This window comes from Myxocyprinus asiaticus, chromosome 34, assembly GCF_019703515.2.
Source record: "Myxocyprinus asiaticus isolate MX2 ecotype Aquarium Trade chromosome 34, UBuf_Myxa_2, whole genome shotgun sequence".
NCBI classification, from domain to species: Eukaryota; Metazoa; Chordata; class Actinopteri; order Cypriniformes; family Catostomidae; genus Myxocyprinus; species Myxocyprinus asiaticus.
In genome coordinates this window covers 17,299,515-17,323,260 of record NC_059377.1, presented here as the reverse complement: position 1 = coordinate 17,323,260, position 23,746 = coordinate 17,299,515, and the positions used below count along the sequence as shown (strand labels likewise).

The 23,746-nt window shown below is 38.0% G+C and overlaps 2 protein-coding genes across 5 annotated transcripts in view; one reads left to right on the top strand and one right to left on the bottom strand.

Annotated features, from left to right (window-relative positions):
• The window catches only part of LOC127425738 (ataxin-1-like), a 391,578-nt gene that overhangs the window by 64,466 nt on the left and 303,366 nt on the right, over positions 1-23,746 (bottom strand). The gene's annotated exons all lie outside the window — the stretch shown is intronic.
• LOC127425743 (homeobox-containing protein 1-like) lies at positions 660-23,634 on the top strand. Of its 4 annotated transcripts, none has more exons than XM_051672003.1 (11): positions 660-895; positions 1,390-1,503; positions 5,064-5,475; positions 5,894-5,979; positions 7,814-7,924; positions 9,780-9,905; positions 10,842-10,992; positions 13,508-13,590; positions 13,701-13,796; positions 22,143-22,264; positions 22,358-23,634. In XM_051672003.1, the coding sequence occupies exons 2-11, from the start codon at positions 1,425-1,427 to the stop codon at positions 22,499-22,501; spliced, it is 1,410 nt and encodes a 469-aa protein (XP_051527963.1). In that variant the 5' UTR covers positions 660-895; positions 1,390-1,424; the 3' UTR covers positions 22,502-23,634. The 4 variants fall into 4 exon arrangements, with proteins under 4 accessions (XP_051527963.1, XP_051527962.1, XP_051527964.1 ...); XM_051672002.1 differs by having other exon boundaries at positions 5,046-5,475; XM_051672004.1 differs by lacking the exon at positions 1,390-1,503.

Below are 23,746 nucleotides of genomic sequence, written 5' to 3'. Positions count from 1 at the left end.
AATGATAACACTTTATTGTTGTTATATTTTATTAAATTATACATTTTGAAAAATGATATTATATTCTTTCATTTCACTGAGAATTTGAATTTAGAATAATAAATAAATAATAATAATAATAATAAAAGCCTTGGCATTAATGAATGCCTTGATAAATAGCCTTGGGGAAATGAAAATTATATTTTTATTTAATTTTATTAAATGAGTTATTTTAAAACATTTTATTATTTTAATTATTATTATTTAAAATAAAAGTTTTGAATAGTAGCCTACATTTTGGTTAGTTTTAATGTTAATCTTATGCCCTGTTTAAAAAAAAAAAAAAAAAAAAAAAAAAAGAAATGCAATATTTTTGAGCAGCTTGTTGGGCTTTTACATTTCAAGTGTTAAATATATTGCGGTTCATGCAAGGTGCACTGTAAATATTTACATTAATACCATTTAAGGATGTGTGCAAAAAAAAAGGAAAAAATAAATCCCTTCACAATAGCAGTCCTGTAAAATGTATGCAAATTTATGGAAAATAAGTATATAGGTTCTTCAACATTAATTCCCAAATATATGTTCAAAAACAATCGCAATATCTTTGTGCATGACATTAAACATGGGAAACAGTATGCAGTCTGCTTTTTTTGAGGACTTCCTGCATCCACATGGAACTGTCGCTGCGGGTGAGAGGTCAATTGTTGACTTCCATCTATACAGTTATGTTATGCTGCAGTAATCCAGGACAATGTGACCCTCGTCGGATCACCTTCATTAGCTAGTTGAAGTGACTCGGAGTGCAAGTGAGTCGCAGAGGAGGGCCGCGGGATTATACCCAGGGTGCGCACCGACTGCGTCTCTAGCTGCACCATCTCCAACTCGGACTGCAATTTGGCGGCAGCACGGGGAGGTAAGGCGGATAACTGTGTATGGCATAGCTTTTCTTGCTAACGGCAGTACCAGTTGCTCTAGCTCAATGTGCATCAAATCTGTGCTACTACGAAGGCATTGCACATCGCAATCATAACAAGTGATATAGGGAAGAGTGAGTGTAAAAAGCTGGTGCAGGGTACTTTTTGTAGTATTGCATGACTTTACTTGTTGTCTGCCTGGAGTAAGCGCCTTCCCCAAGTCATCGGGTTCATCTGCAAGTGTGAAAACAAAGGCGAGAATAATGATTTCATGTTATGTATGCATGCACAGCAGTGGGTGCCCGCCGGGGCTAGCCATTTAGCGCGAGCTAAGCGCGAGACTGACACAAAAGTCATAATTACACGTACAGTTTAGCTCTTATTTGACGTATTTATTAAAACACACCGCCGCAGAGTGTTTGTATGGCTACTTGAGCAAGACCAACGGTCACATCCTGACTGGCTATTAGTAGTTATTGTGATGTTTTGACAGCCCTCAGCTTGTCCCCTGCGGGTGACTCCTCGACCATGCGACAGTGGTGCCTTCCTGCAGTGGCTCCATGCGCTGAACAGCTCCCAACGGGCCGATTATCACCTCAAATCTCAGGTAGGACAATAAAATATGAATGTGCAAACATTATATAAAGTTAAAGTTACGATATAGTACTAGGGGTGCATTACCTAAAGAAAATGTCATTGTTTGCAATGCTGCAAAAACACTGTTTAATTTAAAACGATAGTTAGAAAAGATGTAAAAAACAAATATTGATAGTAACATGCAAGATGGATAAATATAGATAAGTACATTTTCTGTGTGCCCCTTTTGCAGTTTAAAGACGGCTCTAAAGTCCCCATGAAATCCAAATAGGAGTTTTGTAGCATTTCGTCAATGTTTATTAGCATGTCTAGTACAACATTGATGTGTCAGTGTACTCATAAAAGTAGACAATTAACTTTTAGCAAATATAGTTAGTCTTTCTCTTACAGGAAAATGGACCAAAATACTGATGACTCATCTTGCACTACTGGGCGTATACAAATTTTTGTCCAATGAAATGCTCTCTAAAAAGAGAATGCTCCTCCCCTTAAAGCTAAAGTGCGCAATTTTTTCGGTGTTGAAATACTTTTTTATCCCAGCTTAATATGCTGAAACAACTAAAAGTAAGCTATTCATATTAATTTTCTCAAAAACTGTAAACACTGTTTCTCTGTGGCGCTATAAAATGTGTATTCAGAAAGCTTATTTGAAAACATTGTTTATTTTGAAATTCTGTTCGGTGGCACTAGTGTTGCAGAAATTACATAGTTCAGCTTTAATACCACCTGATGCCGGATAGCAATAGGTGTGTTCGACTTCATGCAGCGCTGCGAAGGCCGATCGGCATCGGACTTGAAGCACTGCATGTCGGCTAGAAATTTTGTCCTACTTTAGACACCGCCACGTCACCGTGACGTATGCTATCAATTTACCGAGAGCTATTCAAGACTAGCAGCCCGACCCATCCTCTGATGATGACACAGCTTATTTGCGATTGGCCAGACTCCCTGATAACAACAGTAATGCATGTTTCATGGGCTTGGGCTGAGTTCACAATTGCATACTACACATTCTACTCTTACTACTTCTGCTATGTCAGTTTACGGCAGAAATAATAATATGGTAATATGTCATTACCGAGGTGTTTATTCTGTTAAACTCTCACAAATCTTTGTTCTTATAATAGTACATCATGTTTATTAGAGGTAGACTGATATATTGGTTTTACCGATTAATTGGTGCCAATAGTTGTTTTTTGGAAATATTGATAATAAGCAAAAAACTATGCCAATATTTGCGTACAGTTGTTTTTTTTATTTTTTATTTAGGATTAACAATCCCGTGGGGATTTGCTGTATCTAAATCTTTCATCACTGACAATATTAATATTTTCATCCTCACTTCAGTGCATTTTTTTATTTTGATTAGATAATTAAGGGTTCTAAATTGAAGTGAGGGCATGCAAAGAAAAATGCGACTCTATGGAAACGTGCCCCGTCAGTACATATATCGTGCCTCCAACTTCATATCCTGTGAAAAATAATTAATATATTCCCTATTAAACCTGGTGAAATATATATGAAACTCTTCATCTGGTGAATATATAGGCTTAATTTGGTAAAGACTTACATAGCATTGTAATGAATCCAAGTCTCCGTCATTTCAAAATACGAATTCCTTTTGTGTTTTGGTCTTGTTTGCAGTTAAAATTCCCACATTATGCCCCAATTTGTTTTCTGATTATTATTGGGATTTTGGTTGCACAATAAACTGCATCGATTTTATAAATTTTTGACTGTTGTAGTCTCTATGTCTATGCCCATCATAGTAAGGAAAAAACTAAAAGAAATTAACATTCTATAAAAACTATAGAGATTTTAAAAACTATCTGCGGATTAATCATTACATCAATTGGAGATTTTCAGTCTTCACACTTAAATCTTAGGCCAATGTGTTTTAGTTTGAAAATGCATTGATTTTGCGACGTTTACGCCTCTCATCCACACTGGAACTGTTTGGAAAAAAATGGTGTTAGAAAACTGAAAACAGTTTTCAAACTTAGCAGGCCTTAATCTGAAAATAAAAGCCTTGAAGGCACTGTAATTTTTCAGTTAATAAATCACCTATCAGAGAAAAGATGTTACGTTTTAAATGTATATATACTAGGGGTGTAATGGTTCTCGGTAAAAAAACGTACAGTTCGGTAAGCATTGGCACCGCGTTCAGTTTACCTCACGTTTAATGACGCATCTGGAGCACAAGTTTTGGTCAAGAAAACAAAGCGTCAAACAGACACAGTTACAACCTCCGCTAATGCACCTGAGTGGATCTGTAAATGGATACACTCTCCGTCTGTGTTTCATGTGGATCAACTTGATGACATCACTGTTCTGCAAGCATTGTGTGTAGTTGAAAATGGCAAGTGGAGCTGCTGATAGAGAAGCACCCTGCATTTCTCCATTCTGGGAACATTTTCTTTTTGCAGTCAATTACAACAGCGATGATCAAAAGAGGTTTACAAAACGGGCACTGCATGCAGACATCACCCGGCGTGAGTGCTGTATACTGTTAAAATATGTCAATAATGCGCGTGAGGGTTTATTTAAAACACGCATGCAAGTTCTTCCTGTTTCCTTGCGCGGCTGTAATCTATCACGAGTGTCAATAATGCGCTTTGATTAATGGCATTAAGATGCTGTTATATTAATACATCGATACATGATTAATCATTTACGCTGACATCACCCATGGAAAGAGCCACAGGTGAGCCGAAACTGCACACACTCCCTTCCATTTTTAAGCAGGCACTCAGTGCTAATTCGGACAGACATGAAACAATAACTAAAGCACTTGGGGTGTTCATATGGGATTTTCATGTATGATTAAAATACTCAAGCAGCATTATCACAACATCCCTTCTTGTATGCATTCTAATAGCAAGGTTATTACTTTTACAGTAATGAACAGCTTCCAAATACTGAATATGTTGAGATGAGTTTGAAGTGCACTTTATGTTGACGCATGTAGCGTATTAGTGCAGGTATTAAGTTAAAATGTTGATTTAGTAATTACAGAATTTTTTTTATTTTTTTTATTTTTTATTTAAGGACCCTGACAAAAATTAACCATGGTTTTACCATAGTAATATTGTAGTAACCATGACTGCTGTCACCATGGTTTTCTGAGCAGAAATCATGGTTTTGATACAATTAACCATGGTTTTATAACAGTAATACTGTAGTTTCTATATAGTAACCATGATTTTACTATATATTGTAACCATGACAGTAACCATGTTTATATTGTAGTTACTATGATTTTACTACAAATGCCATGGTTAAACTATGGTTACTGTTGTAAAACAATGATTGTTATTTAAGGGCAAACCTGTTGAAGTGCTTACCAAATAGATTATTCTTTGGATTTGGCAGTATATATATATATATATATATATTATTATTATTTTAACAAAGCAAATACTGAACCGTACCAAAACCTTGACCGTGATACAAACCGAACCATGAGCAATTTGAACCATTACACCCCTAATATATACATAATAATGTTTTTAGTTTGCAATTTATTGTTGCTTTCATGAAGAACTTTAGCAGCCATGTGTTGTCCTCCAGATGTCAGGATGGAGTGTTGTGATGTGGAGCCACGTTATACCATCGAACAGATTGACCTGCTCCAGCGTTTAAGGTTGTCAGGGATGACCAAACCTCAGATCATTCAAGCCCTGGAGTCTTTAGACAGACTTGATCCAGACCATCGTACCCCATGCTGCAACAATCACTCAGCCCCACCCAGTGCTCCTACCTCTGCAGCACCTGCTGCTCCCTCTTCCTCCTCCTCTTCCTCTTCTTCTCTTACCTCAGCTACCACACAAACCCCTGTGATGGATGCTGCATTATCGCCTAGCAACAGCTACGATGCCTCGCCCCCACCCCTGTACCCACCCAGTGGAGTTCAGAGGTCGTTCAGTTACGATTTGGCAGAAGAAGACTGGGATCTGGAGGAGAAGGTGGAGGAATACATGAGGTATCTTTTATGAATGCGATGTATGAGCTGCTTCTGTGGGCCTTCCTTCTCAAGTCTTCTGAGAGGGAGAGATTAATATAACAGCTAATAATGAACGTCCCTGAGCAACAGTGTAATTTTCAGAGAAAAAGAGCCCTTTCTGAATCAGGTCAGGTGAACAGCTGGTTCAGATGGATTATGAAAGATCTTTTTGTAGTTTGAAACTTTTCATGTAACTCCTTTAACTCTGGAGAATGCCACAGAATATTTCCCCATTTAACACAAATTTAACCACATTTCTATTTAATAAAGGTGTTTTAAAATGATGTCATTATTGTTTAAAACTGTTTACCTTTTGACTTATAAATTCTGTTTGCTTTCATGGTTTTGCTCACAAGACTTGATAAGAGTCACTGTAATGCTTGTCTTTGTGCTTTAGGAGGGACAGCAACCTTGTGAAAGAAGAGATAAAGGTTTTTCTCAATAACAGAAGGATCTCGCAGGCAATTGTTGGACAAGTTACAGGTACCCTCTTTCTCTCACAAGAGAAAAATGATCCGCACTCCTTTTTCAAGTGTCCCCTAGTCTCAGCCTCAGACGGCACGTGATGCTTGTAGTTCACAAAACTGGCAAACACTTTCTCGATTAAGTCAGCACAAATCTGATTGGCTGGTTCGATGGAACTTCCGTGAGTAGACAGACAAAGGATGTTTCATCAGTCCTCCTGGAAGCCGAGTTGTGTTCACAAGTTTCCGCGTAGATAGAATGAGTGCTTTTGAGGATGACATAATCACAGAATTTGCCCAAGTTTGCCAGGTTAGGGATGTCAAATCTTGTAAATATATTCAGAGTTTCATTTGAGGCATGTAGCAGAAAGTGAAGCAGATATCCACGAGCAGAGCTGCATTTTCTGCTTTGTTTACTTTGTTTGTAAAATTCTCTATTATGAGGTTTTCTATAGTGTACTTAGACTCTCTACACATTTTCATCTATACTCTCATGTGTTTTCTGTGCAATCACTCGCAGAGACTTGCGCGCCATTATATGAATGATGTTTTCCTCATGTCAGTCTTTTATTATGGTATGAAACATCTCTGAAAAACCCTGCCACTAAACACCAATTAATGACAAAACCTACTGTGATTGGTCGCTTAACATGTCATTTAGATGGCTTTTCCTGTCTAAATGGGCGGTTCTTGGCCAATTGAAGCTGCTATAAAGGCCAGACCTTTGCCATAGTCATAGGTCTGGCTACGTGGGACTGAGGGGGCTTTCACACTGGGCACGTTTGCTGTGGTCCGATTCCCAGTACGATTGTTCCCAGTGCTACCCGCAGCATTGGTCTGGTTTCACACTCACTTGATTCTATCGAACCCCAGTCCATTTGCGTTCATCTTACGTCATCACAAACACTCATGGAGAACACAACGCAACTCATCATACTTTTAGTTTTTTTGTTATTTTGGTGCCAGTATGCACAGCAGAGTGAACAACAGCTGCGTATATGTGTGCTTCATGGCGTAACTCATCAGACGTCCAGGGGAAGGCGGCTTGCTGCTGCTCGCAAACAGCGTTTTTTGAGGAGACAGCTGGTTGCAAGGAATTAATTTGCATCTTTGTTTACACTGCACGCACACACTCGTGTCCAAGGTTACATTACCGCCACTGTCATCTCCTATTATACCCTATATTTAATAGTATTTATTTATAGTATTTATAAGATAGATAGATAGACAGACAGTATTTATAGTGTTGATTGTACTTGTATGTCATTGTGGTGTCATTAGTTTTTGGGACTTTCAGGAATGAAAAACGCATGTGCAGGTTACTTCCTGAACGAGTGTGCACCCAAGTCCGAGTTGCTTTCACATTCACACGAATTGTGCTACAGTTCCATTGCAACCGAACACGACAGCTTTCACATTACCAATTTTTCATGCGAACCGTGCTCTGTTTTGAACTAAACTGCCAGTGTGAAAGCACCCTAAGTGTCCCTTGACTTGTGAGAAATTAAATAAAATGACAAAAAATGTACAGATATTTCTCTCTTGAGACTGTTAAAGCCTATTTTGATTAATTGAGAATTGATTTGGACCTAAAAAGTGGGTGTTCCATACCATTGGGAGCCAGGAGGGTAGGGGATTGGAAAATAAGAGGGTTTGCTGTCATTAACTGAAAAGGAAATTTGTTGATGCACCATAAAAAAAGGAAAGAATTAAGAAAGTAAAAGGGCTCAGTTTCAGTTTCATGCTATCTTTAAGGTACTACTTCAGATGGATAAATGAAAACTACATTTTATTTAATGGGTTCCTGTTATTCCTGTCTCTGGCCCTATTTCTTTTCTTATACCTTTTTACAGGTATCAGTCAAAGCTACATCTCCCAGTGGCTTTTGCAGCAAGGCCTGGAGATGAGCGACTCCAAACGCAGGGCATTCTATCGTTGGTACCTGCTAGAGCGTAACAGTCCAGGTGAGTTATGATGCCTCTGAAGAGGCTTTGCCAGAAGCAAGGCAGTGGCCTGCATTTTGGGTTGGGGGTTGGTCATCTTTTGGCTTCATTTGCTACCTCCTGCCATATCTTCACTATACAGTTCTGATGGTCCTTGGGGGCTTAAAATCTGAGGAACAATATCATTCTGTGTTCAATAAAGGCGATGGGTCTCATTTTTTCTAATAACTGCTTACAAGTTGCATATTTATGTGCACAGAAAAGTTCCCATGCAAAATGTCTGCCGGATTAGTAATTTGCAGAAAACTTTACCTGTACATTGAGAACGTTTGGTAAGGGCTTTCTGCACAACATCTCCTCTACAGCGATTCATCACTTTGTGCAAATGTATCCTTAAAAATGCACTCTCAACTAGGAGCATGCACGAGGAGATCTTTGAGTAAATCTAAGTGTCATTCATAAAACCAGTTGAAATACATTTAACACTTTTTTTTTTTATAGGCCTGGATTACATGTGATCCACTGCATTGTTATGCATAACCTTTTTATGCATACTAAAATTGATATAACACACATAATTGTTTATTCTAAAATAAATAATAAGTATTAAAATAAGTAATATTTAATATAGTAATTATCTAAAAACACAAATTCTATTTTTGTAATACTCTGAGAGTGATTATAGCATACGTGTGGTTTCAGATGGTTCTAAATTGTATATATTTAGAATAAAATTAAGTGCGAACTTATTGATGCATCATGATTTCTGCATGGAAACGTTCACGCATGGTTTTAATGCACAAATATGTGCGTAAGCACGGTTAGTGAATGAGGCCCAATGTATTAGAAGTACATGCCATGTAGATGCATTGAATTGAAATTCAATAATATTGCGTCATTTCCCTATTGATTAAACTCTTGGGTTAATGCTGTTCTTGGCAGATGCAAGAAGTATAGGCAGGTGCAGTTGGAATCAGGCTTTAGAAACTTTTAAGCTGTAACACCGCCAACACAAGCGCCATCTTGCATTCATAATATAGTGACTGTTTTGACGCTTTAAGGAGCTAATGATGTAACGCAGAGTTGGGATGAAGCCCTCCAGGACCACTTCTACTCTCCATCTCCCAGGCTAGGCCCTCTACTGTAGCTCTCAGTCCTGATCCTGGGTTTGTCAAATGCTGGTTTTCATGTCCTCTCTGCACTGAGGTACAATTAACACCTGACCCTACTAACAGAGCTCTGAGCATGTCGCTTTTTAATTATCTACAGTGCTAGAGAATTGAGCATGGCTCCAAGAACCTTTTCACTTTTAAGATTAGCAGTTTGAATACCTATTACAGGGTTCACACGGACATTGCAAACCTGGAAAAATCAGGGAATTTAAAAATTTTGATTTCCAGGCAAGGAAAAGTCATGGAAATAAATCTAAAAACTCATAATTATTTGTAGATATGCTCTTCTCTAAAATATCTAATTGGAAAGATATTGGTCTTTAAGCAGTTCCCTAGTGAGCAGCATTATTCTTTGGATTTAAATTTTTTTTTTATTATTAATGGTGAAATTAAAAGTATACTCTGTTTATTCCAAGGATTGGTACCTGACATACTGTACAATTGAAAATAATTGCCTTAGCAATCTCTTCAAAATTATTAAAAAAAAATCCTTATGCTGTAATCACAAACAACTGGAAAAGCCATGGAAGTTCATAGGTCAAAAGGGATGGGAACCCTGCCATTAACACTGCTAGCTAAAAGTCGTTCTCAAAGAATTTTCATCAAGCAGTGTTCTTATATTTGCTTACTATTTTCAAACATTTTTTAGCCTTTCTAAGTGACCCTAGTTAACACAGTTTTCTGATTGCCCAAATGGGATGAAGGAATCAGATGGAGTGAAAACCAGCATGCTCAGGTCCCCAGGAGCAGGACTGACACCACCTGGAATAGGCAAAGAGAACTGCTGATGCACCTCCTCCCCTGGTACTCTGCTCATCAATCCCAGTCAGGTAATGTCTGTGCAGCTGGGAAACACTGCTGTTGAACACAACTAATGAATGTACTCTGTTCAAGCAATATATACTGTAATAGTATTTTCAAATCATCTACACTATAATATTAATTACCCCCCAAAAAAAAAAAAAAAAAGAAAAAGTCTAGCCCCTCATTTCTTTTTCTTTTTTTTCTTAAAAAAAAAAAAAGAGCAAAATCTGGGTTACAGTGAAGCACTTACAATGGAATTGAATGGGGCCAATCCATAAACACTCACTGTTTCAAAAGTACAGCCACAAGATGTAAACAATATACATGTTAACATGATTTTAGAGTCTTAAAATCACTTAATAACCTTTTCTGTGTAAAGTTATAGCCAATTTTACAATTTTGTTGCCATGTGTAACGTCAACAAACCCTAAAACAGCTCAAATAATACATGACTTTAAACCAAAGATTAATGTAAGTGCTTTTATAAAATTATAAGCTTCAGATTTCTGTCTTTAAAGCCTCCAAAAATTGGCCCCCATTCACTTCCATTGTTAGTGCCTCACTGAAACTTTGATTTTTGATTTTCTTTTTTTTTTTTTTTTTTTTTTTTTTTTAAGAAAAGGAGAGACAAGTCGAAAAAATTTTTTTTGGTAATCAACATTATGCCACAAGTTGTCGATTGAGCTTAACTTGTATTGAACCTGGAATATTCCTTTAAATATCGGATCTACCAAAGAATGCCACTATTTGGTGCACCCAGCAACGCCTTAACACCAGGAAACAATTGTGTTCACAGGTCGAGTAACTTATTTAATGTTTTTGTTGTTGCATAAATTACTGACCTTTTTACCCTATCATTTGGGTTTAATTGTGCTGATTTCCATTGATAATATTTGATTGTCATTTGGTTGGTATGTATTTTTAAAGTTCCAAGTTGCATTTTTGGATTATGTTTACAACAGGTGCCACTTTGTCCATGCGCTCACTGGTTAAAGAAGAGCCAGACTGGAGATTAACTGGAAGTCCCGGAGACAGGGCAGTGGTTGGGCCTTTTAGACTGCGGAGGGGGAGTCGCTTCACCTGGAGAAAAGAGTGCCAGTCAATCATGGAGAGGTATGTCACAGAGCATCACTGTCTTTGAGTGATGTGACTTCAGTAATTTTCACACACACTGCAGAGTTGTGGGAGTGGCAATCACATTTATTTGTTGGATTGAATCCCCTAAATTATCATTCTGTGTGTTTGTTTACAGGAGTCACTCCCGAACAATAGTTGACATAGTAGTAACCATGCCAAAGTTAGGGCAACTTTGGGTTGTAAACGAGACACGTGGATGCCAAAAATGTTACCTGTTAGACATACAGTTGTGTTCAAAAGTCTGCATACCCTTGGAGAATTAGTAATATATGTACCATTTTTAAAGAAAACATGAGTGAGCAGGCAAAACACATTTCTTCTATTTCTTATGGGATTCATATTCAACTGCAGGTTATAACATAATGGCACAATCATAAAACAAAACATGGCAACAAAGAAAAAAAATGAAATGACCACTGTTCAAAAGTCTGCATACCCTTAGTTCTTAATACTGTGTATTGCCCCCTTTAGCATCAATGTCAGCATGCAGTCTTTTGTAATAGTTGTCTGTGAGGCCCAAAATTCTTGCAGGTGGTATAGTATTTCGTCTTGGCAAAATGCCTCCAGGTCATGCAAAGTCTTTGGTCCTCTTGCATGATCCGCATGTTTGAGATCTCCCCAGAGTGGCTCGATGATATTAAGGTCAGGAGACTGTGATGGCCACTCAAGAACCTTCACCTTTTTCTGCTGTAACCACTGGAGGGTCAACTTGGCCTTGTGCTAAGGGTCATTGTCATGCTGGAAAGTCCAAGAGCGTCCCATGTGCAGCTTTCGTGCAGAAGAATGCAAATTGTCTGCCAGTATTTTCTGATAACATGCTGCATTCATCTTGCCATCAATTTTCACAAGATTCCCCGTGCCTTTAGAGCTCACACACCCCCAAAACATCAGTGAGCCACCACCATGCTTCACAGTGGGGATGGTATTCTTTTCACTATAGGCCTTGTTGACTCCTCTCCAAACACAGCGCTTATGGTTGTGACCATAAAGCTCTATTTTGGTCTCGTCACTCAAAATTACAGTGTGCCAGAAGCTGTGAGGCGTGTCAAGTTGTTGTCGGGCATATTGTAACCGGGCTTTTTTGTGGCATTGTAAAGGCTTCTTTCTGGCAACTCGACCATGCAGCTCATTTTTGTTCAAGTATCGTCACATTGTGCTCCTTGAAACAACCACACCGTCTTTTTCCAGAGCAGCCTGTATTTCTTCTGAGGTTACCTGTGGGTTTTTCTTTGTATTGAACAAATTCAGCAATTTTGGCTGAAATATTTCTTGGTCTACCTGACCTTGGCTTGGTGTCAAGAGATCCCCGAATTTTCCACTTCTTAATAAGTGATTGAACAGTACTGACTGGCATTTTCAAGGCTTTGGATATGTTTTTAGATCCTTTTCCATCTTTATAAAGTTCCATTACCTTGTTACGCAGGTCTTTTGACAGTTCTTTTCTGCTTCCCATGGCTCAGTATCTAACCTGCTCTGTGCATCCACATGAGAGCTAACAAACTCATTAACTATTTATACGCAGACGCTAATTGCAATTTAAAAAGCCACAGGTGTGGGAAATTAACCTTTAATTGCCATTTAAACCTGTGTGTGTCACCTTGTGTGTCTGTAACAACGCCAAACATTCAAGGGTATGTAAACTTTTGATCAGGGCCATTTGGGTGATTTCTGTTATCATTATGATTTAAAAAGGAGACAAACAACTATGTGATAATAAATGGCTTCATATGATCACTATCCTTAAAAGATAAAATGATCATTTTTGCATGATCAGTCATATTTTCAAAATCAATGCCAAAATTTCACAATTTCTGCCAGGGTATGCAAACCTTTGAGCACAATTGTATATTATTGTTAGGCAGTTTTAAGTACACCATTGTCGCTACCTCTGTTGCCAAGCTTCTGCTTTCTAAACACCAGGCACTGTCTTGAGCATAAAGTATCTTGTCCCTTGACCACAAGGCTGGTTGGCGCAACTAGTGGGGAGAGAGAGACAAACTGGTGTTAAAATTTGTGAACTGTATTAACTACTGTTTGTAGTGTACACATACTGTACACAGATTTAATGAAAAGTGTATTCGGTTGTACAGTAGAATGTTCATTGCTATAAATAGCTGAACTCTGGGTGCACTCAAAACAAGAGTGACAATCATGTTTTTTTACAGTATGTATGTGGCCAATTTGAAATTAGGGATTCTGTATGGTAAAGCACAAAATGCATTGGCGCAATTCCCATTATTATGGCTTTTTTGTTATTTTATATTGAGGAATGGGGACAATGTACCCATAAAAGGTAGAACCATTTTCTCCATTTGTAGGGGTTTTTCCACTGTCAATAAGTCATAAATGTCACTAAGATAAAGTCTACAGTGTAGCCTGTTTCATTAATCTGCCCTGTTACTCAGTGTTCTAAGGATATTACTGTTTCTTATTGGTTGAACAATGATTGTTACCCAAGGTCTTGTTTTTAACTTGCTGTTTGTTCTCATAGTTTCTTTATAGAGAATCAGTATCCTGATGAGGCCAAGAGAGAGGAAATTGCCAATGCCTGTAATGCTGTCATTCAAAAGCCTGGTAAGTGATTGCAGTTAGTATCTTGCTTCCTTCATGACCAGCCAGAGCTATGCAATGGCATTACTTACCATTGTTGAATTAATGTATTTCTTGTATAAATGTTGTTTCAGGATGCAAACTGTCAGAGTTTGAACGAGTCACTGCACTCAAAGTGTACAACTGGTTTGCCAATCGGAGAAAGGAGATGAAGAGACGTGCCAACATAGGTGAGACTTTAAGAATGGTTTTTAGCTCAAATAAGTGACACAAGGGATTCAAACCATTAAGCATCCATTAAGGCATACAAACCATCTACTAAAGAAAACATATGTCACAACCAGAGACTATTTAGCAGAGACGGGCCATTTCTATTAAAATGAATGGGAGAAATTGCAATGCCCAACAGTCAACGGATGTAGAGAGAAAATCCCGCCTTACAGGTAAAAGAGCCCATCGCCTGTCAATCAACTCGAGAACGTGCATGCGCATTAGCTATACAAGCCAGGAATTATTTTTTTTTTATAGTGTTATCTGAGGTAACAAAGCACAATTTATGATTCTAGTATTGTCAGATTTTATTACTGATTTGAAATATTTTGTTTGATCATAATCTTGACCAACCATTTATGAGATTTCAGTGTTTCTCCATTCAAGTAGATAGGAGCTACACTGGCATGACTGGAATTAGCCTCCCGAGAGCGTTCCAAATATGGCCGACAGTGGACTGACTTGCTAGAAAGACTTTAGGTGCAACACACACATCTTTTAACTACTTTTCCTGTTTTGAAAATCTGTCATCAAAACAGAGGTTATAGTAACAATACGTAAGATTTTTGTTGTTTGTTGAAAAAAACCATTGTCCTTGCCTTGTCCTGATTCACTATGGTAAGCCTACAATAATGATTTCTATTTTGAGCTGTTGGATTTGGTGCAAAATCGCAGGCTTCCATCATTCGTCTTTGCGTGTTTATGTCATGTACATAAGCACGCAAAAGAAAAGCCTGCTACTGTGTCGCATGTGTGGTGGCTGGGAAAGCTAACAGCACTGCAGTTTGAGAAGGGCACTGCTGTTTACAGATCACAAAGAGTTTTATGGACTGTGTTTTCGGTAAAGTTACTGTAACATATTTGCCAATTCATAAGTTGTATTTTATAACATTGCTGTAGTTTCGAAGTTCCCTCTGTACAGTGTACAGTCTGTGTGTGTGCCGCTGTTTCCTTATTTCTTTTACCCGAGTCGCAGAAATACACAAGTTGTTGTGTAACTTTCAGTTGCGCTTTTAAATAGTCTGTTTAAACCGAGTGGACACTTTTAAAATTACTTCATGTATATGTGTATAATCATCTTAAGTTGTTTACGATGTACCGATTTTATAGCAGAGTAATGTCAATAATAATTTGTTTAGCATGTAACCATCGTTATATTATAACCTCACTGCCAAAGAAACGATTAATATAACAGATTATTATCGTAATTATTACAGTATATTGCATATTTCTGCATATTATTTTCATGTTTAATGAGGTATATTTTATCCCTAACATTATTTAATCCTCTCTTTCTGTTTTTAGTTTACAGTTTTAGTTTTATAGTATGCAGTGCATAGGCCAACTATTTTAATATTACAGTTTACTTGCATTATCCACTGACCCTGTACATAATATACAAATAATTAAATGTCTTCCATTGAACTCATATCAGCTAGAGATGAAGTCAGAATTTACATACACTTTAGCCAAATACATTTAAACTGAGTTTTTCACAATTCCTGACATTTAATCGTACAAAACATTCCCTGTCTTAGGTCAGTTAGGATCACAACTTTATTTTAAGAATGTGAAATGTCAGAATAATAGTAGAGAGAATGATTTATTTCAGCTTTTATTTCTTTCATCACATTCCCAGTGGGTCAGAAGTTTATATACACTTTGTTAGTATTTGGTAGCATTGCCTTTAAATTGTTTAATATTGATTCAAACGTTTTGGGTAGCCTTCCACAAGCTTCTCACAATAAGTTGCTGGAATTTTGGCCCATTCCTCCAGACAGAACTGGTGTAACTGAGTCAGGTTTGTAGGCCTCCTTGCGCACACATGCTTTTTCAGTTCTGCTCGGATTGAGGTCAAGGCCACTCCAATACCTTGACTCCAAGCCATTTTGCTACAACTTCGGAGGAATGCTTGTGGTCATTGTCCATTTGGAAAACCCATTTGCGACCGAGCTTTAACTTCTTGGCTGATGTCTTGAGATGTTGCTTCAGTATATCCACATAATTTTTCTTCCTTATGATGCCATCTATTTTGTGAAGTGTACCAGTCCCTCCTGCAGCAAAGCACCCCCACAACATGATGCTGCCACCCTCATGCTTCACGGTTGGGATGGTGTTCTTCGGCTTGCAAGCCTCACCCTTTTTCCTCCAAACATAGCGATGGTCATTATGGCTAAACAGTTCAATTATTATTCCATTAGACCAGAGGACATTTTTCCAAAAAGTAAGAGCTTTGTCCCCATGTGCACTTGCAAACTGTAGTCTGGCTTTTTTATGGCTGTTTTGGAGCAGTGGCCTCTTCCTTGCTGAGCAGCCTTTCAGGTTATGTCGATATAGGGCTCGTTTTACTGTTGATATAGATACTTGTCTACCTGTTTCCTCCAGCATCTTCACAAGGTCCTTTGCTGCTGTTCTAGGATTGATTTGCACTTTTCACACCAAACTACTTTCATCTCTAGGAGACAGAATGCGTCTCCTTCCTGCGCTGGCTGCATGGTCCTATGGTGTTTATACTTGCGTACTATTGTTTGTACATATGAACGTGGAACCTTCAGGCGTTTGGAAATTGCTCCCAAGTATGAACCAGACTTATGGAGGTCCACAATTGTTTTGGCTGATTTCTTTTGATTTTCTCATAATGTCAAGCAAAGAGGCACTGAGTTTGAAGGTAGGCCTTAAAATACATTCACAGGTACACATCCATTTCAGTACACCTCCTATCAGAAGCTAAATGTCTAAAGGCTTGACATCATTTTCTGGAATTTTCCAAGCTGCTTAAAGGCACAGTTAACTAGTGTATGTAAACTTCTGACCCACTGGAATTGTGGTGTAGTCAATTGAAAGTGAAAAATCTGTCTGTAAACAATTGTAGGAAAAATTACTTGCGTCATGCACAAAGGAGATGTCCTAAACAACTTGCCAAAACTATAGTTTGCTAATATTAAATCTGTAGAGTGGTTAAAAAATGAGTTATAATGACTTCAACTTAAGTGTATGTAAACTTCTGACTTCAACTGTACATCACGAGTTTCATCTTTGGGATATTTTGTGTGTAGTATAATACAAACCTTCAACGGTTAATAATGAAATGAAAATAAGTGCTGTCAGTCGATTAAAATGTTTAATCGCGATTAATTGCATAATTTTGCATAGTTAATCGGGATTAATCACAGATTTTGAAAGTACTTAAATTTCACTCTAAATATACTTCTTTTCCTGTCAAAAATACATTTATTTCCTTCTTAGCAAAGAAAACAAAATAAAATTTAACAAAATAATGCTTTATTTACATTTTCCAGAGCAAAGCCTTCCACAGTATAAAGATAGAAATGGACTCAAATAGCACCAATTCAAGTAACATTAAACGTTTCCCAAAGTGTAAGTTGGAGTTTGACTAATTTAAATAACTAGTACCCCCATAGGTTGCATATTCATTGCAATGTGCATTAAATCTCTTAAACTCAAATCCTTCACAATATTAATCAGCCGGGAGACTGTGGCTATCCGCTTTGTTACAGCAATTGTAAAGTGCGCCATCGTCAAGCACCACTTTGAACTCCACGTGAAATGCGCTTTCAGACTAATCATTGTGCATTTTTGGTGATGTTAAGATTTGATGTGCTTCTGTGGTAATTAAAATGCACCTTACATAAAAATACTTGATTTCTGTCATAAGTTCCATTTAGGCTTGTTTTGTACATCAAATAGCATTAAGAGCTTCTTTCCCCATCATGTTATCACCAACACTGAATCACTGCTGTGTGTATGTTTGTGATGTGTACGTAACTGTAATGACTCCCATCGCAAATGTATTTTCGCATCGCAAAGGTTCCGCCCTTCCAACCAGTGTTTATGCAGTAACGGTAAATGCGTTAATCGTGATTTAAAAAAATGAATGTGTTAAACGTTTTAAATGAATCACATGCATTAATGCGTTCATTTTGACAGCTCTAATTAAAATATGTAAATAATTGCACTCTGTAAATAACCTGCACTCTGCATACTCACTACATGATACTATAATGAGTTATAAGAGCACCTTTAGTAAGAGATTTGTCATGCCCTAGTGTTCCAATTAAAGACACAGAAAATTCTTTCTGCCCACCGCAATTAGCCTGTTTAATTCACTAATGTGAATTGTAATTTTAAATTTTCTTTTTTTTATGACGTTAATATATGTATGTTGTATTGTATTTTGCTTAATAACTGCACTTTAATATTTATGTGCTACTGCAACAAAGAAATCCCCTTTGGGGATTAATAAAGTATTTCAATCAATTCAATCAATAAAAGTCGTGTTTATCTTGCTCCAAGCAATTGATATCTCAGTTACAAATGTTTAATTGAATAACATAATATTAAGGTAATAATAGCACGTCATGAATGCAAAACAATGTTCCTCTGCAAGTTACTTGCAATTTTATGTTTCAACCACAAATGTCAATAGAGAGCCCAAAAAGGTCTGTGGTGCAGCTTTAATGTAGAATGCATTTATTTTATTTTATTTTATTTTTTATTTTTTTCAGAATTCCATGTACTGACACATGTGGAATATTTGTCCTATTAAACCAGTGGTTCTCAACCTTTTTTTGATGAATGCCCCCTACTTCATTCTCTAACCCGCCTAATTATGTGACATAATTTGAAAGCGGAGACATTTTTATACCAAAAAAAAAAAAAAAGAGAGAGAGAGAGAGAAAAAAACATAAAACACAAAACTCAATATTTGTGTTATTTGCTTAATTTGCTCAATGCAACTTAGATGCATTGCATAATTTTAAAGTTTTGTTAATAAATTCAGTAGACTTACGCATCATGAATGTGAGACCAAACCTTGCGTTTCTTGAATTCAAGCAGATGGAGGGCTATATCTGGGGCCATTAAAATGAAAATGCGAAGACTGAAACTAATAATAAAAGCGATATTGTTAATATATTTTACATTTGGAAGCGCTCTTTATTAACTGTAAGCCTTTCTACTCGCCGCGGGAGTTTTCCTCGTTTATTCTGGTGAGTGTGTATATCGCGCCAAACGCGTGTTTGAATGCCGCGCTGCAACAGCTGGCTGATCAAATCACAGACACAGAACAACAATACCCGGACTCAGTTATTATTATTCTTGGGGATTTTAACAAAGTAAACCTCACACGTGAACTGTCCAAATACAAACAGCACATTACATGCCCAACCAGAGACAGAAATATACTGGATCACTGCTACACAACAATAAAGGATGCATATCGCTCTGTCCCTAGAGCAGCTTTGGGACTATCTGATCACTGTCTGGTTCATCATCTTCCAACCTACAGACAGAAATTTAAATCTGCTAAGCCTGTAGTAAGGACTGTAAAGAGATGGACCAACGAAGCAGAGCGGGAACTACAAGCCTGCTTTGACTTCACTGATTGGAGTGTTTTTGAGGCTGCAGCCACAGACCTGGACGAGCTCACAGATACTGTTACATCATATATCAATTTCTGTGAGGATATGTGCATTCCTACTAGGACTTATTTAACATTTAATAATGACAAACCATGGTTTACAGCGGAACTCAGGCAGCTTTGTCAGGCCAAAGAGGATGCTTACAGAGTTGGGGATAAAGTATTGTACAGTCAGGCCAGGAACACACTGAATAAGGGAATCAGAATGGCTAAAAGAAAATACTCTGAGAAGCTGAAAAACAAGTTTTCAGCTAACGACCCTGCATCAGTGTGGAGTGGCATGAAACAACTTATGAATTACAGGACTCCTACCCCCAACCCTGTGGTGGACCAACAACTGGCTGACAACCTGTATTTGTTCTACTGTAGATTTGAAAGGCCCAATCTCACACCCCACACCCACTCTGACCTTCACTTCACACAAACACCAACAACTTCTGCAACCCCCCTCCTCCCCCCTCCTGCTACTCAACCTGCACTTAAGACCTGTGAAGATGATGTGAGCCCCCATCTTCATACAGATCTTCAATAGATCACTGGAGCAGTGTGAAGTCCCATACGTTCCACTATCATCCCCATCCCAAAGAAACCAAAAATCACAGGACTTAATGACTACAGACCTGTCACCCTGACATCTGTGGTCATGAAGTCATTTGAGAGACTGGTGTTGGCCCACCTGAAGGACATCACTGGACCCTTTCTAGATCCCCTTCAATTTGCTTATCGAGCAAACAGGTCTGTGGATGATGCAGTCAACATGGGATTGCATCATATCCTGCAACATCTGGACAGACCAGAGACATATGCAAGGATCCTTTTTGTGGACTTCAGTTCTGCTTTCAACACCATCATCCCAGCTATTCTCCGGACTAAATTACACCAACTCTCTGTTCCCACGTCTATCTGTCAGTGAATCACCAGCTTTCTGACAGACAGGCAGCAGCTTGTGAGACAGGGGAAACTCGCTTCCAACACCTGTATAATCAGCACTGGTGCCCCCCAGGGATGTGTGCTTTCCCCACTACTTTTCTCCCTCTACACCAATGACTGCATCGCCAAGAATGCCGTGACGATGAGTCTGCATACAGAAGGGAGGTTAAACAGCTGGCTGTCTGGTGCAGTCAAAACAACCTTGAGCTGAACACGGTGGAAATGATTGTGGACTTTAGGAGGAACCCCCCAACACTGTCCCCCCTCACCATTCTAAACAGCACCGTGGCAGCAGTGGAGTCATTCAGGTTCCTGGGCACTACCATCTCACTTCATATATACATATATATATATATATGAAGTGTATTTTTATATATGTACTTTCTTCTTTTCAATATTTATTTATTTTCTATTCAATTTTAATTATTTTTTAAAAGTCTTGTTGCTGTTTTTGTATTGTTGTGTACTGGAAGCTCCTGTCACCAAGACAAATTCCTTATATGTGTAAGCATACTTGGCAATAAAGCTCATTCTGATTCTGATTCTTCTGATTTGCCTTTTTGAAAATGTATATTTATTCATTATTTATTTATTTTTATAGTTTTAACAGTGGTATTTGTAACAAGACCATAGTAAACACATGAAAGCATGGATCTTCTTCACTACCATGGTTAGATGTAACATGATTTCTATAAAACAAACTATGGCATTTTTGTAATTATAAACAGTAGACCTATTCTAAACGCATGTAAATACAAACTATAAATATAAGTTGTAACAAAAATGAATTATATTCCCTCACTCCCCTAATGTAACCTATGAAAAAATTAATAGAGCTGAAGTAGTGCTATGATAATATTTATTATCAATCTATTTCTGTCTAAAGTAAAGTTAGTGTTACTATAGTAAATTCAAGGATGGTGATGTAGAATTCTGTGCTGAATTCAAATGGTTTCTGCTTCTCGTGCCTTGCTTCTCACTGATTCTCACAAAGCTGCCAGTTTAAGCTTGGGCTTTAAGTGCTTTGTGCTCGTGCTGCGCATTGAGCCGTATACACCTACAGAGCCATACAGGTGCATTAGTTGAGGTTGTGTCTCTGCCTGTGTATTTGACGCTGCTAAACCAGATACTTCAGATGTGTCACTAGACTTCAAAATCAGAAGAACCGTGGTACAAATGCATACCAACCCTTATAATTGAGAACCAACTGATATACTCTAAGTCTAGATAAATGTTTTAATGCAAAGTGGAACTTGACTTTGATTTGATTATTATGGCTGATAAACGCAACCATGAAGGCAGCACTCGAAGAGTGGCGTCACTGGTTAGAGGGGGCAGTCCACCCATTCCAAGTTATCACTGATCACAAGAACCTTGAATACATCAAGGTAGCCAAGAGACTGAATCCACGTCAAGCCCAATGGTCATTGTTCTTCACCAGGTTACAATTTATCATCACTTACCGCCCTGGCAGCAAAAATAGCAAAGCAGATGCACTTTCACGCAGGCATCCAACCTCATCCTGGATCAATCCTACCACTATCTGTCATCAATGCACCGATTAGTTGGGATATCATGGAAGAAATGCAATGAGCACAACAGCACGAACCATCACCACCTTGTAACCTAACGCCCCCCTCTCTACTAATTTGCTCTCAGCACCCCCTGGCATCCTTTGAACGCCCCCTGGGGGGTGGTACCACCCCTGATGAGAACCCCTACATTAAGCCAACAACACAAATTTATTAGGAACAAAATTTCTATGTGTCTTTTTGTGATAGGTGCCGAGTGATGACTATGGTAACTTGTTGACCTATGCTGTTGGTCAGAGGCTATCGTAATAGCGATTTTTGCTATTTACACTGTGTAAATGGCTACATATTAACTTTTGAACTCTCATTGTCATCTCTTTGCACCTCTTTCTTTTTTAATTCAGAGGCTGCTATACTAGAAAGCCATGGAATAGAGGTGCCCAGCCCCAGCTGCCACTCAAACAGCGAAGAGGTTGAGATTCAAGAGTTTGGAGATCAAGTTATGAGCCAGCGGTTCTCTGAGCAGGTAAGAAACCAATAAATATATCTGTAAATTGTTGGAAATGTCGAACTTTTGTGGTCAGAATTGTTCACTTGAATATGATGGGTTTGTTTTTAGGAGGAACTCTCTCGGAGAAAGGACATTGAGCCAGAAGGTGCCATGTTACCTGCAGTGGAAGCGTTGTCTCTTCCAAGCCCTGCCTCTCAACTTGTGGAGCAGAAGCTTGATCAATCAAAAAGGGAGGCTACTGATGAGGACTAACCAAGGAGCAGAGTCTTTTTTTTTTGTTTGTTTTGTTCCAAAGTGGCTTCAAGCAGTTGTTCTCAGCTAGGCCTGACACTAAATTTTCTGGTGCCTCTTGTGGTAGGAAGGCCACTGTATGTATCTACAGTAATCACGCTTGTAGTAATGGCAATATTTATCCCTATACAGTATATCGTGCATTCCAAGACAGTCTTAACACTTCCCGCAAGTGGGAAAGATGCGTAAGGTGCAAACTAGTGACCTTTCTCATCATGCTAAAGCTGTTTTCTTTCTTTTCTCAATATACTCATATATTAGTTTCACCAACTACAAAAATCATCTGGAGTGAGCAGTCTAGAAAAACCTGCAGGACAGGTGTTTAAGTTGACAGAAGGGGCACACTAAACATAGTTTTAAGTCTGTGTGAACATTAGGAGAGCTCAGTTATCTCTTAATTGTCTTAAGCAATAGTTAAAAGATGGGACAGATAAACCCCTGGCAAATACACCAACTCAGGTAGAACACAATTTGGCATTTGAAAGAGAAATTTTTCGCCATGATGGAAATCAAGGTGTTTTCCATAATAATGGTTCATTGGGTAGAAATGTGACCAGACTGTATACATGTTTCTTTGTCTTTTCATTTTCTTTGGAAAGCTAAATGTTTTTCTTCATATCTGAAATCAATATTCAGACTATCATAGCTCTCCAGTCTGTTTTTGTATACACAATGATTGTAAGCTCTTTCTATCCAGCCACTTAAGCTACACTGACCCTGACTGTTATGAGGGGTCTAAAATGCTTTTTTTAATTTTAATTCCAATTATTATTTGCTATAAGCATAATTTACTTACCTCTATCATACGGTAATGCAGTATAAACAACTAAAAGTATAATATCAGCATCTAATGCAACAAGCTGATTTTAAATGGATAGACATCCAATTTGATTCCTGTCTCAACAAAAGCCAAAGCAAGGCCAAGTTGTAAAACAATGAATTTTAAATAAAGGCAAGTGGACTAAACGATTGCTTATTGCACATTAATGTGCTGCAATGAAAACGCTTTGAGCGTGTGAAGGCTTTAAGCTGCACATTATGATTATTTTGGCCTATCAGCTAAGTAAATAAAAAAGAAACAATGCTGCACTCTGTCTAGGCCCCATTCTCTTCTTTTTCCTAATGACATAAAACAATAAAATTAATAGACAAATGTAGTTTTGAGTTTGAATTGAATTGTATCTGTGAAGGCAAGGATTTTGTGCA

Excerpts from the sequence above, each read along its gene's own strand:
- LOC127425743 (XM_051672002.1), top strand. The coding sequence starts at position 1,425 with ATGCGACAGTGGTGCCTTCCTGCAGTGGCTCCATGCGCTGAACAGCTC. Across the intron at positions 5,476-5,893 it reads AAGGTGGAGGAATACATGAG|GAGGGACAGCAACCTTGTGA; the intron begins GTATCTTTTATG and ends TTTGTGCTTTAG. Across the intron at positions 13,591-13,700 it reads TGCTGTCATTCAAAAGCCTG|GATGCAAACTGTCAGAGTTT; the intron begins GTAAGTGATTGC and ends ATGTTGTTTCAG.